Source organism: Hippocampus zosterae, chromosome 2 (genome assembly GCF_025434085.1).
Source record: "Hippocampus zosterae strain Florida chromosome 2, ASM2543408v3, whole genome shotgun sequence".
NCBI lineage: Eukaryota > Metazoa > Chordata > Actinopteri > Syngnathiformes > Syngnathidae > Hippocampus > Hippocampus zosterae.
Genome location: NC_067452.1, coordinates 41,653,758 through 41,667,407, shown reverse-complemented (window position 1 = coordinate 41,667,407; position 13,650 = coordinate 41,653,758). Strand labels below are relative to the sequence as shown.

General features: G+C 55.1%; 2 protein-coding genes across 3 annotated transcripts; one reads left to right on the top strand and one right to left on the bottom strand.

Annotated features, from left to right (window-relative positions):
- The first annotated feature begins 321 nt into the window (after positions 1-321).
- On the top strand, positions 322-3,852 carry LOC127596189 (insulin-like growth factor-binding protein 3). Its single transcript, XM_052058387.1, has 4 exons — positions 322-839; positions 1,211-1,245; positions 1,704-1,823; positions 3,298-3,852. Exons 1-4 carry the CDS (start codon positions 524-526, stop codon positions 3,409-3,411), a joined length of 585 nt encoding a protein of 194 aa, XP_051914347.1. The 5' UTR covers positions 322-523; the 3' UTR covers positions 3,412-3,852.
- Positions 3,853-5,317: 1,465 nt separating this feature from the next.
- On the bottom strand, positions 5,318-12,898 carry LOC127596179 (phosphatidylinositol 5-phosphate 4-kinase type-2 gamma). 2 transcript variants are annotated; one of them, XM_052058373.1, is made up of 10 exons: positions 12,557-12,896; positions 11,365-11,462; positions 11,191-11,287; positions 10,873-11,022; positions 8,559-8,705; positions 7,925-7,963; positions 7,720-7,833; positions 6,421-6,685; positions 6,218-6,321; positions 5,318-6,114 (listed from the first exon to the last, which is right to left on the bottom strand). In XM_052058373.1, exons 1-10 carry the CDS (start codon positions 12,728-12,730, stop codon positions 6,034-6,036), a joined length of 1,269 nt encoding a protein of 422 aa, XP_051914333.1. In that variant the 5' UTR covers positions 12,731-12,896; the 3' UTR covers positions 5,318-6,033. The 2 variants fall into 2 exon arrangements, with proteins under 2 accessions (XP_051914333.1, XP_051914334.1); XM_052058374.1 differs by lacking the exon at positions 7,925-7,963 and having other exon boundaries at positions 12,557-12,898.
- Positions 12,899-13,650: the final 752 nt, after the last annotated feature.

The following is a 13,650-nucleotide window of genomic DNA, read 5'->3' as shown; positions in this document are numbered from 1 at the left end:
GTTGCCACGGGGAACGCCGTGCGCGCGCAGGCACGTACGTCCCTCCGAGCCAATCGTCAAGCGGCTGCGCAGCGGCGACGGCGACGGAAGCGCGTTTGTCGACGTTTGTGGACGTTAGCCGCGTCCTTCCGGGACGGTCCTCGACCTCGGCGAGCGCTGAAGATTGCATGTGAAGCTATTTGGATCACAGCACAGCAATCTTCCTCTGTCCCTGTCTGCCACCCCCTCCTTTCCTCTCTCTCTCTCTCTCTCTCTCGGTAAGTCCCAGCCCCCGAAGGTGTCCTAGCTGTGCTCTCTCTCTCTCACTCACTCACTCACTAACACGCCGCCTTTCAGCTGTTTAAAAGCCGGCGCCGCGTCGCTCCGGAGCTCGGTTCTGGCAGCGCAGGGGACCCGGCCGCCAGCGACGCACTGAGGAGAGCCGTCGTCCTCGAAGCGGGAGGGCGGCTGCGAAAAGGGAGAGGGCGCAGAGGGGGGCCATCGCTTCAGCCCCGTTCACCCGTCGGCGCGCCGAAGGACAGAAATGCCTCCGCTCCGTAACTCGGCGAGCGTCGTCTTCATCCTCATTGTTCTGGGGGCGGCGCGGACGGGGGCCCGGCGTTCGGGCCCCTTCAAGGTCTGTCCCGGCTGCGGGGATCCGCCGGCGGCGGCGAGGCCCCCGGGGGAGCGCGAGCCGGCCCAGGGGGAGCCCTGCGGCGTCTACACTCTGAGCTGCGCCAAAGGGCTCCGCTGCGTCCCGCCGCCCGGGGAGCGCAGCCCCCTGCAGGCTCTCTTGCGAGGCAGGGGCCTTTGTGTCAAGCAGATCAGGACCGGTCCCACCGAGAGGCCCCACCCCACAGGTAAGAGACCCCCCCCCCTTTTTTTTTAATATGCGGTCGCGATAGAGGACGTGCTGAAGGCCGCCGATTGTCCATTTCAAGCTCCAACATCCAGTGCTGCTCTGCGATGTCTTCCTTCAGCCCCCCCACCCCCTCCCCTTCTGGCAATTTGTTAGCAAGTTGCCCAAAACCTATGCGGGACAAAATCGAAACGCCTCCGCGCAAATTATCTTAGTCACTGGCGATGAGCGCCCGTCCGTGGGATTGGTCGCCTGATGGCTTAAAACGGTTGCGTGCGCACAGCGATCAAGCTCCGCTTCCTCCCGTGTGATGAAAAGAAGGCGGACGCTTGCCTTTCACTAATCTGGTTTTGCCATACGGTCTTCTCTCAGGTCCTCATCCGTCCCGCAGCAGCGACAGTGAAAAAGTAAGTTGTCTTCTTCTACATCCGAACAACGGCCGCCTGACAAGGTCACGCTGATCGATTGGGGATGGATGCGCACTTTGAGGAAACGGCTTTGCGCGTTCACGTATTGACGCGCGGCATCGTGCGCTACGACGCCTGCGGCGCAATTAACCGAGTGCGATCGGCATTGGCCAGCTTTCAAGCCCGCGCAAAATATTTGCCGTTTCACCCGAGGCTTGCGTGATCAGAGATGATTGATCATTTGGTCAATTGGGACTCACCAAAATGGTTCAAAGGTCATCCGAAAAATCGGAAGCAATGTGGCGCTCACGTAACCTCGTGGCAAATGTGCCCCGTCGACATGGCTTCTGGCCGTCAGGCGGCTCTGGCGCGCCACAGGGCGCGCGTGACCCGATGCCATGAAGCGTCTCTCTCGTCAGCTTTGGCCCCAGTCGCATTGCGCCTCGCGTCTCTCGCAGGCGCCGTGCCGCAAGCTGCTCAACAGCGTCCTGAGAGGCTTGCAGCTGACCATCATCCAGTCGCACCGCGACATCTACATCCCCAACTGCGACACCCGAGGCTTCTACAGACAAAAGCAGGTCAGGAAGCGAGCCGGCGTTGTCGGGAATGCCGGCGCGGTGCCGTACCGGATAAAAGCTGCGGCGGAAAATCGACCGCCGCCTTCCTTTCTCTCCCACGCCTCAGAGAAGAAAATAAGATTGGCCTTTTATGACCGCTTGGCGCAGAGGTGCGGCACGGGCCGTCCCGTGCGGCCTTCGCCTGTTCTCCCCTTGCGTGCGTGGCTTTTCTCTGGGTGTGCTCCCGCCGCTTCGGCTTTATTTTCCAGCGCCGGCGCTCGCCGCTGTTCTCCCCGAGTCTCGGCTGGGTTCTGATCGCTATTCGTTGTTGGATTTTCGACAAGGCGTGGCAAGTTCGGCTGCGTTTGAGCACGCTAGTGGCGAGATGACGTCGCCTCCGTTTCTGGCGTGACCTCTCAACAATTCAAACATGCGGTGCCGCCCATTCCCAAGCTGCCTTGCATTCCAAAAACATCTGCCAAAGTTTTTGGAACTTTGGCAGATGGGGGTGCGCATGCAGTCTAAACCTTTCCTGGATGAACAGAACGTCTTGGAAGTCTTCCACTCGGGTTTGAAGATGATGCATAGCGCAGAGTCAGCACTGTGATAAGATTTGAATGATACCCTCCTGGCAAATGACACCGGAGACTATGCGTGCCTGGTTTTGATTGGATTTAACCACAGCGTTTGATACGGTGGATCACAGTATTCTGTTGGCTCGTTTGCAGCACCCGGTGGCCATTGGCGGTAGCGCCAATGAGCGGTTTAAGCTCCATTTAGTCGACAGAACCTTTTGCGCGTTAGCCTCGGTTGCTCCGAGTCACAAAGTGCCCCACTGTCGTGTAGTGTTCCACAGGGCTCAATTCTGGGGCCTCTGCTGTTCTCACTGGCTCTGCTCCCATTGGCTTCCATTTTACGGAAACGCGGTATTTCCTTCCACCGCTATGCGAATGACTGTCAGCCCTACTGTATGTCTATGAGTGGGACATACTTTTATCCTGTCCCGTCGAGAGGAAATCAAGACCTGAATGGCACAGAATTTCTTGAATTTCATTGAAAAGAAGACACAAGCGATGGAGTTTGGTCCCATTGTACATCCCATCGCGGGAGATCCCGAGCCATTCCCAGGCCAGCTGGGAGATTTTATGAAGATAAAATAACATCAATTAAATTGATGTTATTCTCAGAAAAGTAAATGTACTTTTCTGAGAATGTCTAGGCCAGCGGAGAAGGCCTTGCTGGCCCTGACGGAATGAACACCACTGCATACGGTTATTTACTTGGGTGAATAAATAGGCTGCACCACATGAGCGTGTGTTGTGCGCATGTGTGTCAAGACATCAATCAAATCAAATCAAATGTGAAAAACCACAATCCCACGCGGGCATAAGGCAGCGCGACGCGAACGTTTCTGGCCCCGGCGGCCGGCGCACGCGCTCATTGTGTTTTGATGACCTGCGATTTTCTTTACGCCGTCCTTTCCCATCGCACCCAGTGTCGCTCTTCCAAAGGGACGCAGCGCGGCCACTGCTGGTGCGTGGACGAGGCGGGCGCTCCGGTGCCCTCCCTGACCGGCGAGGACGCCGTTCCGCCGTGCGAAGGCGAGTGAGAGCCGAGCCTCCGCCATTGTTCTGCGCCCGGAGGAAGAGGAGGAGGAGCGTTTGCTCGGGGAGTCGGAGGGGAGCTTGAGCGAGGGCTACAATCGATCGCCACTTGCCCGGACAAGAGGTAACGGGGAGAGTCAGACAGAGGGAGGGGGACTCGCAGCTCAGGCGTGCGCGTCCAGCTGCGTTGTCGGTCTACAATGGCGCTCGCCCACGATCTTGGCCGTCGGTGCCGGAATACTTTCCTTGCCTCTTGCCCCGGCTTTCGGCTTCCATTTATATTTACTTTCTCTTCTCATCCCTACCTTGGAATAGCTGACACTGCCTGTGTTTGTTGTGTTCTCAGTGGGCTGAAATACTGTTACGCGGGTCAAGTGACACAAAGGTGTCTCCCTCACCATCTTCTCTCCCTCTGTCTGAAGCTGCTCTCAACAAGCCGATTCTCTATTAATGCGGGGGGGGGGGGGGGGGTGCTCATTGCATACTACTCACAACCTTCCTTACCTTCTATTTTTTGTGGATGTTGTGTCTGGGGATGGCGACGAGTTACATGAAAAAGACCCGGGATGCTTTAATTGTCAAGTGAGCGTGGCGAATGCTTGTCGGATGATCGTACTTTCGGTATGTTGGACTTTGGTGCGTTGACCGCGTGATACTCTGGGTGTTTTTCTTTTCAAAAAGTCGTCAGGCATATTTTTATACACCTCAATATATTTTAGATATGAATTATCGCTTTATTTAACAACTACAGTATATTGCCATGTATTTTTCTATTGTCAGCCATTTCTTATTTCAAGGCGGAGATGATTTTGTTTCATGTGGGTGTCAAGTCTTTTGCTTTCGGGGCACCTCACTTAATGGAAAAAAAGATCCATCGGCAGAGTTCACTCCAGCCACTGGACACGTTGAGCTTCTTTGTATTTTGGCCTGGTTGATTTTAGAGCCGACAACGTCCGTGAAAACATTCTGTTCTCCTCGATGTGTCACAACGGCGAGAAAAAATGGTCCAGTCACCCAAATGGGTGTGCTGAGCGTGATGACAATTGATGCGTTCTGACCAATCTTGTGCCGACGCGTTACCACGATGGATGAATGTCCGCACGCAATGGACATGAGACATCATGAATAAAACAGACCTGAACACCAAGCAAAGAGCGGCTTCTTGCTTCCACATCGGCAGCCACAATACGCAGCGTAGAAGCGTATAGCATTTCTACAATACGCGTAGAAATGAATGACGCGTCGGTCGACGGGGAGCACTTTGGTGCCACTTTGGCCAATGTGGGAATTCCGATCGGGGAAGGGAGGAGGCCGAACCCAAATCGAATCCCGAGTTGCGCTCGAAGCGTCAAACGGATGGAAGGCCGAGGGCGGACGACGGCGCTGGAGCTGTCCGGAGGAGGCCCCCATCCCAGCCCGTCCGGCGCCGCCGCGCTTTGGATTTGAACTCCGCCCACCTTTTGAGTCAAAGTTCAAGTGGAGGCGGCGTCTGTCAGATTGTCGGCTCACGAGGGCAGAACACATTTGGGGCTCCTCGATGACTTGCGGTCACCGGCCACTGTGTTCCGAAGGCCGGCGGGGGAGGAGTCGGCGCTCTTGCGTGCTTTGTTAGTAGAATGAACAGCAACAACGCAGCCTTTTTTCTTTGCGTGTGTAAAATATATTTGGGTCAAAATGGCGATTTGCAAAAATACAAGGCGTGCAACGGATGAGGCCTGACACAGAGCACAGCGACTTCTGTCCACTTCCACGCCGGGTTTTTGGAACGTCGCGTTCGGTTAACCGCGGAATTGAACATAGCGCGCCACTTTGCGAGAGAAACCGACGGCTCACGGGGACCTCGGCAGTTTCCTCCACACGTCACACCGACAGCAAAAAAAATAAAAATAAAAATCGACCACCACAAGATGCTTTGAATTGAAATCGCATCTATTCAATTGCTACGTCAAATATTCCTTGAGGAACAAGTCGCGTTGTCCAAAAAATTCATTTCTTGCATTTTTCTCGCAGTCAATTGCAAATTCTGCATGCGTGACTGTGGACGTGGCACACCTTTGGGGCATTGCTCACATCGCAGATTCCCCCCCTACTGAGATTCATATCAGAATATGAGCGCGACTTTCAAGTGGGCCACGCGGCCCCCAAAACTGCTCCTAAATGGTTTGATTCCGAAAGACAAATGCGAAGCTCCGACTTTGGCAACTGGGCGTCGGCGTGCCCGCAAACAAAGTCAATGGTGACGTCATTCGTATTCTTGTGCCCCCCCCCCCCCAAAAAAAAGAAGCGTCGCCAAAGGCGACGCACCGCAGCCCGCTTCGAGCGGGTGTTTCAATGACCGGTCGAAGCGCGACGACGGGGCGTAACAGCGCCCCCGTGTGGAAATGAGCGGAAGGGCCGCCGTCGAAGAGGCCGTTCTTTTTTCAAACATCAACTCGTCTTTTAATGTACGAGGAAGACACCGGCGGGACGTTTCTTCCCATCGGCGGGATAGCGCGAGCGAATCTTCTACATAAATAAACCGATACGAAGCCCGCCAAAGTGTCCGGACACAACGCAAGAAGCCTTTCTCCACGCATTCAAACGATGGCCCGTGCACGCTGGCTTTGGTCGATGGTACGGCGTTTAGTTTAGGCAAAAATGTTGGCGATGAAGTCCCGGAATCGTTTGGCGTACTGCTCGGGGTGTACGGTGGAGATTTCGGCGCCCGCCTGCGGCACAAGAGCAAACGTGTGGGTCAGAATGCGCAAAAGAAGCAAATGTCCTTTTTTTCTTTTTTTTCTTTCTTTCCTTCTGGCCGTCCTTTATACTTACCCCGTGCTTGACGGTCTTGGCCGCGTGAGCCGCTTTCTTCTTGGTGTCGTATTGAGTCAGGACATCAATCAGGCCCATGAAGTAGACCTCCCTCTGGGGGGCGCCTGCAACCCCATAAAAACGCGCCCTTGGTCACATCGGGTGCGGGCCAAAAGCAACAAGCAAGATCTGGGCCAAATGCGGCCGGAAAGCGGCCAAGTCACCGGAGCAGCTGGCCACGGCGTAGACGTCCACGTAGGGGTCAAACTCGCCGGGTCCCAGAGGTTTGCAGCACGACATGTAACCGGCGATGCCCTCCGGAGACGTGCCGTAGGACCCGGCGAGCGGGCCGGCGGCCAGGCCGTTCTCCGCCTCGGCGTCTTCCTCGTTGGAAACCTCTTCGCCTTCCTCTTCCTCCCTCTCGGCGCGGCCCACGTCGTGGATGCCCAGCAGCAGGCTGTAGTCCATGATCTTCAGCTTCACCAGAAACTGAGGAGGAAACGGCCGCGAGTCTCGTCAACCTTCGGACGCCGCTCGGGCCCGACCCTTCGCCGCGCCGGCCCCCCTGTGACAAAGTGGCGACGACTGCGATGCGAGAAGAAGGCCCGTCGAGGCGCTTCGTGAAACGTCAACTCGGAAGCGCAAAGGCCGACGTTCCTTCGCATGCTTTTTGCCGGCGGCCCGACGCCAAGACTCAGCTTTGCGCCGCACTTTGCAAGGCTGCGCGGCGACCACTTCCCCCAACCTCCTCATTCAATGATGTGAAAAACAATTGTAAATAGCACGGTGTGCGTTTGCTTGTTCTTCTTTCTACCCACATTCTTGCTGCTGGAGGCTGTAAATGTCCCCAGTGTGGGACAAATAAAGGAGATCTTATCTTATCTTATCTCATCTTATTCCCGCTCTCGTCGGCCATGAAGCGCCTCTCCTATGGAGTCGCGCTTCGTTTGCCTTCAACTTAGCATCCCGTCACGCGGCGCAAAAGAGCGTTTTGTTGGTTGAAAAGTACCTTTCAAAAGGGACCGTCGGAAAACAAATGGCGATTTCGAGGGGAGGGGGGAATCGCAATTTGACAATTTCACCAAATTGTTCAGCCCCCGTCGAAGCTAATTTGTTCATTGAAGGACGAGCTGAAAATTGCAGGAGAGCAAAAAGTAGGCCTCGCGCCACCGACAGAAAAGTCGACCGGGCCGTTTGGCGTTCCTGCTCGCGATAGAAAAAAAGAGGGGGGGGGCAAAAAAGATCATGTGCACACCCGTGGAGCCCTAAAGAAGGCCCGAGCTGTCCCAAAAGGGTCGTATTCTCGCCCGACAGACAAAGTTGGAAGCCAAATTTCAAGTGGCCTGGACGCGTTGTGGAACAGTCGTCATCTCGGTCGAGCGAAAGCGACTTTTGGGGAAGCGGGGAAAGTGACACGCAACGGCTGGAGATTCTTTTCCCCCACCGATGGATGGATGGGACGGATGGGGCGGGGGCGCAGTCGCGGCGAGGTGCCCCCCGTTCGCGCCGGGCGGCCGTCTCACCTCCACATCTCGATTGAGTTTCTCCATGAACTTCTCCTTCTGCTCCTCGGTGACGTAGACCTTCTGCATGTTGTTCCTGAAGTCCACGTCTTTGAAGGTGGGAAGCTCCTTCCCCTGCGCGGCGGGCAAAGGATTCCGTCATTGGGACGCGCGTTTGTGACCGCGGGAAATGACGTGCTGGAGAAAAGCGGAGCCGGCTTTTTACTCGTTCTTTGTCGCTTGCTTCCCGATCCACCAGAGAACCCTGCGGAGAGAACCACACTGAATAGCCGCGTCGTTCTCGCACCTTTCATACCGAACGCCACAAAAACCTCCGCAGCAGATTTCGCACATGAGCATTCCAAAAAAATAAAAATAAACCTAACGCCTTGCCATCTGGGGAGTATTTGGGACGGATATTTTGTCCGATTGACCCCCGCCTCCTCGTTTGTCAGTCCGGGCGCCGCTTTGACCTTCGATCGCGATGAGTTGAGTCGCGTGAAGATTTTGTGTTTTCTGCCCCTAAATACTGAACGCGTGCATACAACGTGTCCTTCGCCATCCATTTCAGACACGATTCCAAAGACAAAGCGCAGCTCAGCCAGAAGGATCGCCGGATGCCAATCTCAGAAGATGGAAGAAAACGTCTTTTTTCTGCGTCACCAAGTGCCCATCAAAAAAATATGGCGTGTGGGTGTGGGGGGCGGGTCCTGTAAAAGCATCTACCAGCGGAAATTGATCCCAAATCCGAGTTCACTCCAAGTCGCAGCCAAAGACCTTCCGTTGCCTTTTTCTCTCGGCCGCGGGCAGAGATGAGTTAGGAGACGGCGGCGCGAGCGGAAAGCGGCGTTTGGCCTCACCTTGAGGTCGTACTTCCTGTGCACCACGATTCGGTGGCTGAACATGTTCCTCATGACGATCAGGTAGGTCTCTTCGCTGTCCACGGTAACCCGGTACATTCCCAGGAACTGAGGCAGCAGGGTGCTCCCGTGACACTTGACGATGTGCTGCGGCCAACAAAGAAAAGACGTGAGGTGCGCTCGTCGACATCCTCGGGGTCAACCGTGGGAGCCATTTTTCCAACACTCGCTTGCGGCGGGCTTCCAAAGTAGACGCCTGCAAAAGGGCCGAGCGAGAGAAGCAAACGGGCCGGCCTCCGCCAGCCCGGCCGGTGAGCTCGCTGGCTGCCCGCGACGTTGAAAGATAACGCGAGCCAGACACAACCCCCCCCCCCCCAAATTTTATTTGGTGGCAAATGGGAGGGACAAAACAAAAAAAAGAGCTTGCATTTTGTCATCCCCAGTCAGGTGGGCCGTGGAACCACCGGCAACAAAGTCCAACAAGTCAAGCGCGCCTCCATTTTCCAACTATCCAAAAAAGTGTGCCCAAGTACATTCACAACACAAGGGGTTGGGGGGGGGGCTGAAATACAAGACATGCACGGTCAGCTGGTTATTGTCCTGATCAGATGTGCCCCCCCCCCCGCCCCCCTGAGAACATTCTAAGTTCGGTGAGCTAACAAGAGGCCATTTGCGGGACTGCATTTGAGGGGGGGAAAAAAAGGACATGACGCTCAGAAACGACAGACACGAAATGGCCGCCTGGCTGGCGACTTGAATATGACGTCCCGCAAAGAAAAACGGCAAAGTCAAGCCAAGTCAAGCCGCCGCCCCCGTCCATCCGTTTTGCCATGGGCTTTCGACAGTCTCAGGTGCCAAATTGGTTCCATTTTCTTTAGACAAAACCCAATTGTGAAAGGGCTTAAATAAGTTCTAATGTTAAGGAATAAAGTGGTCTACTTTTTGCAATACCATACCGAATTCCATCTTTTTTTTTTCTTTGCGTATTTGCATCATGTTTAATTGCACAATATCACAACAAATTGCATTGCATCGTATCAGATGGCATTGATTTGAACTAAATGTGTATTGCGTCGTATCACATCGTGAAGACGGTGAAACGTATCGCATGGTGTCGCCTGAAAATTCCATGTATCGTTTAAGTATCGCCATGGCTGGTCGTGCATGGAGATGTGTATGGAATGGTCCTCAGTGCTGAGATTCACATCGCTCTTGCCACTCAGGAACCAAAGAGTCCTGCAGCGTCATCTCGGACGCCGAGCTTTCGCCGACGGACTTTGGCAGCGAGCGGTCGCGTCAAGTGCTCACGCTTTTGTGACGTCAAAGCGAAAGTAGGACGCGCGCGCCGCCGCCTTCGACTGCCACACGCGAGCTTCCTCCCCGGGGACTTTTGCAGCGGCTGCGGATTTTGCGGCCCTAACCCAAATCGGAGGCGCTCGCAAGATTCATGTCCCCTTTCCGTTGACACATTTTGGATTTAGAGATCAGATGACAAATCAAGATTTGCTACTTGTGCCAACACGGGCGGCATTCGGATGAACATTGCGTTGGTCGGATGTGATTTGGGCAGAACCCCCACCCCCACCCCACCTGTTTTTAGGGGTAAATATGGACTGAAAATGAGGTGACGGCGCCTCGGGGCTCAGGTCACGGCCTCGGGCTCGCCACCGTCACAAATCAGGTGAACCGTCTTCAGTCAACAGCGAGGGGCAAAAGGCAGGCCCTCTCAAAAGGGGCTCATTTTGCGGCTTTCTTGTTGTTTTAATTGGGCCAAAATATGCCAAAGACCTCCCTCCCTGCCTCCCTGCCTCCCTGCCTCCCGCTTTTCAGGCAGGCCCGTTGACGCCCGATCATTCTCGCAGCGGAGCCGAAATCCACCAATTCCTTTCCCCGACGTGGAAATGAAACCCCAATTCAATGACGCGCAAATGCCACTGGAGCTCCATCTCATTGAATACGCCACCAAACCGACAAACCGCTTTGAGCAAATGGCCGTCAACTTTGAATTTCACGGCCGCAAGCGGAACGCCGGGACGGATGGCAAAGAGCGGAGGGATGCTCGCTTGTCTCGTATTTTCAAGGCGTTCAACAGATCGGACGCTCCTGGCGTTTATTACGAGCTCTCGAAAACGCCGCAGTGTTCGTGCAGCTGCGACCAGATTATTGTGGAGCGTTTATCCGCCACGCCTTAAAAATATTTACGGCGTCGCCTCCATCGGGCCCTTTTTTTTTTTCTTTCATTCACGAGAGCCGCGGTGGACGTCACGAGCCGACGCGCCGGCGGCAGATGTGAGCCGCTCTGGTTCCAACTCACCTGGTGATACTCGGAAAGGATGTTGTGCATGTCGGCCACGTCCTCGCCGGAGATTTGCTTGACGATGAGCGTGCGGTCGTACGAGTTGAGGAGCAGCCCCTCCCCCTGGTCGTTGACGCTCCTCGTCGGGGGGCTGCGGGTCAAAGACACCTGGGAAGTCGGGGGAAAAAGACAGCCGGTGGGCTTTCGGCACGCCCGCAAATCCACGGGTACGTTTCCGCGGCCGCTCCGACGGTCGAGCCTCCCGCGTCCAAACGTTTTTGGGAGATGACGTTGGCGGCTCGGCGGAGCGGACGACAACCGTGACGGGTCACCTACCTGATAGTCCAGATCTTCGATACCAAAGCGCTCCCTTAGATTTCGAAAGACTTGAGGGCAGTACTCCTTGAATTTAAAATGGCCGGGAAGATTTTCTCTGCGCCAAGAGAGGGAAGCAGGCCCATGTCATTGAACCGTCAGCGGAGCGGCCTGCGTCGAGCGCGTCGCTCTTACTTGTTGAAAAGGTGGTTGGTCACTTTGATCTTGGTGTTGGCCTTGAAGTCGTCGGGCAGCAACATGACGGGCACGGGAACCTGGTTCAGATCGTTAATCTGGAGGAAAGGCCCACAGGCTCTGTTAGGAAATCAGTGCCATTACCGTGCTCTAGAAATACAAACGCATATAAATAGAAATACAGTTGCCCTCTTCGGTCGGAGAAACAATCCACATCGTATTGCTCATCTACAGCCTTGGACTGTCAATTTGAAAACGGCTCCGTTTTTTGAAAAGGGGATGGACATTTTGAAAATGCATCGGAGAGTTTGCCACGCCCGGCGCCTCGCCGGTGCCCTAATAACCTAATAACCGCGAGGACAAATTCTCTACCAGTTCAAGTGTGCCAGCTGGCGGCGTACTGCGGCTTCATTCCTTCGCGTCGTGAGTTCAAATGCCACTTTGTAGCTTTTCATTTCATTGTATTGATATATATATATATTCATCTATTTTAGGGATTACACGTTCTGGTGGCCAACAAACAAAACGAGGCAAAATGTACCCCCCAAAAAATTAAAACACACACACACAAACGTGCGCGCACACTTGTTGTTTTCGTCAAATTCAGTGTGGATGAGGAAACACAAAGTGACGGGACTGACATTGGCCTCGGGACCCCAGCTGGAATGGGGGGGGGCTGTTAATAGGGCAGCCTTGGCATTGCGCTAAAGTGAAGGAAAGTAACGCAGGCTCAGTCCGCACGAGAAAAGAGCCGCGTGACGTCAGGCCCACAATTCCTCTTTCCGTGCACTTGACCAATGGCGGCGTTCACGGCAAGAGAACGCCAGCGGGCGAGTTGCCATTCGCGACACAACAACCACTGCCTTTTTTTAAACCCGATTCATGAACGGAAAACATAACCAAGCCACAAATCCATTGTTCTTGAAATGTTGATATAACCGCGAGTCGCAGCATTATCCCAAACGCTGAGATAGCAGCTACTCCGTCTGTGCGCGTGTGAAGGGTTTGCGTGGTGCGGCGTCCTCTGGTGTCAAATATGCTTCGGCCCCAATAAAAGTCACGTCTGGTTTCAATCTCGAAGGCCGCGTCGTACGAAGGCGCGTTTTCCGCGCGCGTGCGTTGGGGGCGCCGGCTAACGTCCAAGCTAAGAGTGCCTAGCAGCGCGGCGTTAGCTCGCTAGCTTCCGACCCACCGAGTGATTGACGCCCCACATGAAGACGCTGAGGACGGGGTCGCTGGCCCGAAACACTTTGACCTTCTGCTGGACGAAGTGCTTCTTTTTCGTCTTGGTCTTGGGCGCCAGCACCACCATGGGGCTGCTGCCGCCGCTCGACGAAGCGGCCGCCGAGTTCCCCAGCGAAGCCATCGGCGAGGGGCGAAGGGCAAAGGGCGAGGAAAGCTCGGGTCGTCGACGTCCGCGGACGCTCTCGAAGCGGCTTCAAAACAACTCGCGCTCCATCGGCCGCCGATCGAGTCGAAGCCTTTTCCGTCGTCTGTCGACTTTTCCTTTCGGCGGCGGAAATTGCGGAATGCGTCGCTGGCCGTCGAGAGGGCAGGGCGCCCCCTGCCGCTCGGGAGTGTGCGAAGGACGACCTCGCGCGCCGATTCCCGAGCGCGCGTGGAAGCTCGCCGTTGGAACTTCACCAGATTGGCCTGAAAAATCTCAACTCAACCCAGCTTCATTTCAAGAGGATTTGGAAGAAACCGCCGCTGTTCAAGAAGGAGAAGAAGAATTCAGATGACAGCAAATGGGAAAACTGTTGTCGATTCGTTCCAAAGATGCTTTTGTTCATCCGTCGTACAGTATATCGATGCATGGTGCGAATGCACTCCCGTTGAAAAGATTTGCTTTGGGACGTTTCGAGAAGCCGTAAAGGTGCCCCTGCATTTTGGAATTTCAGCCGAAAGGTCCATGGAGGCGCGAGTCGCGTGCTCGCAGAGGGCCATGACGATGGCCACGTGGAGGTCAGGCACTGTTGTTTGTCCGCTTTGTGTAGGAAGAAGGACTTGTGCTGACCGCTTCCTTCCTGTCCAAGCGGAGAGGACAGAAGGCGCTGACTGCGCCAAGTCTCTCGTCGCCAGCGGGAGCGACGAGACCAAGGGTCGGGTTGCAAATCGCTGACAATTTCCAGAAGGGCGCCGAGTGCCCCACTTTTTGGGGGTGGTCATGTGATGCGAAATGTTGCGCAATCAATATCGGGGAGCACCCCGCTCCGGTCGAGAGCGCCGCGTGTGAAAAAGTGCTGATCGGGATGATTTTGAAGGTGAAGCCCCCACTTTGCAACT

Coding starts and splice junctions, on each gene's coding strand:
- LOC127596189 (XM_052058387.1), top strand. CDS start 524: ATGCCTCCGCTCCGTAACTCGGCGAGCGTCGTCTTCATCCTCATTGTT. Junction 1,246..1,703: donor GCAGCAGCGACAGTGAAAAA/GTAAGTTGTCTT, acceptor CGTCTCTCGCAG/GCGCCGTGCCGCAAGCTGCT. Junction 1,824..3,297: donor GCTTCTACAGACAAAAGCAG/GTCAGGAAGCGA, acceptor CATCGCACCCAG/TGTCGCTCTTCCAAAGGGAC.
- LOC127596179 (XM_052058373.1), bottom strand. CDS start 12,730: ATGGCTTCGCTGGGGAACTCGGCGGCCGCTTCGTCGAGCGGCGGCAGC. Junction 11,288..11,364: donor ACCAACCACCTTTTCAACAA/GTAAGAGCGACG, acceptor CTCTTGGCGCAG/AGAAAATCTTCCCGGCCATT. Junction 6,686..7,719: donor AACTCAATCGAGATGTGGAG/GTGAGACGGCCG, acceptor TTTCCTCCTCAG/TTTCTGGTGAAGCTGAAGAT.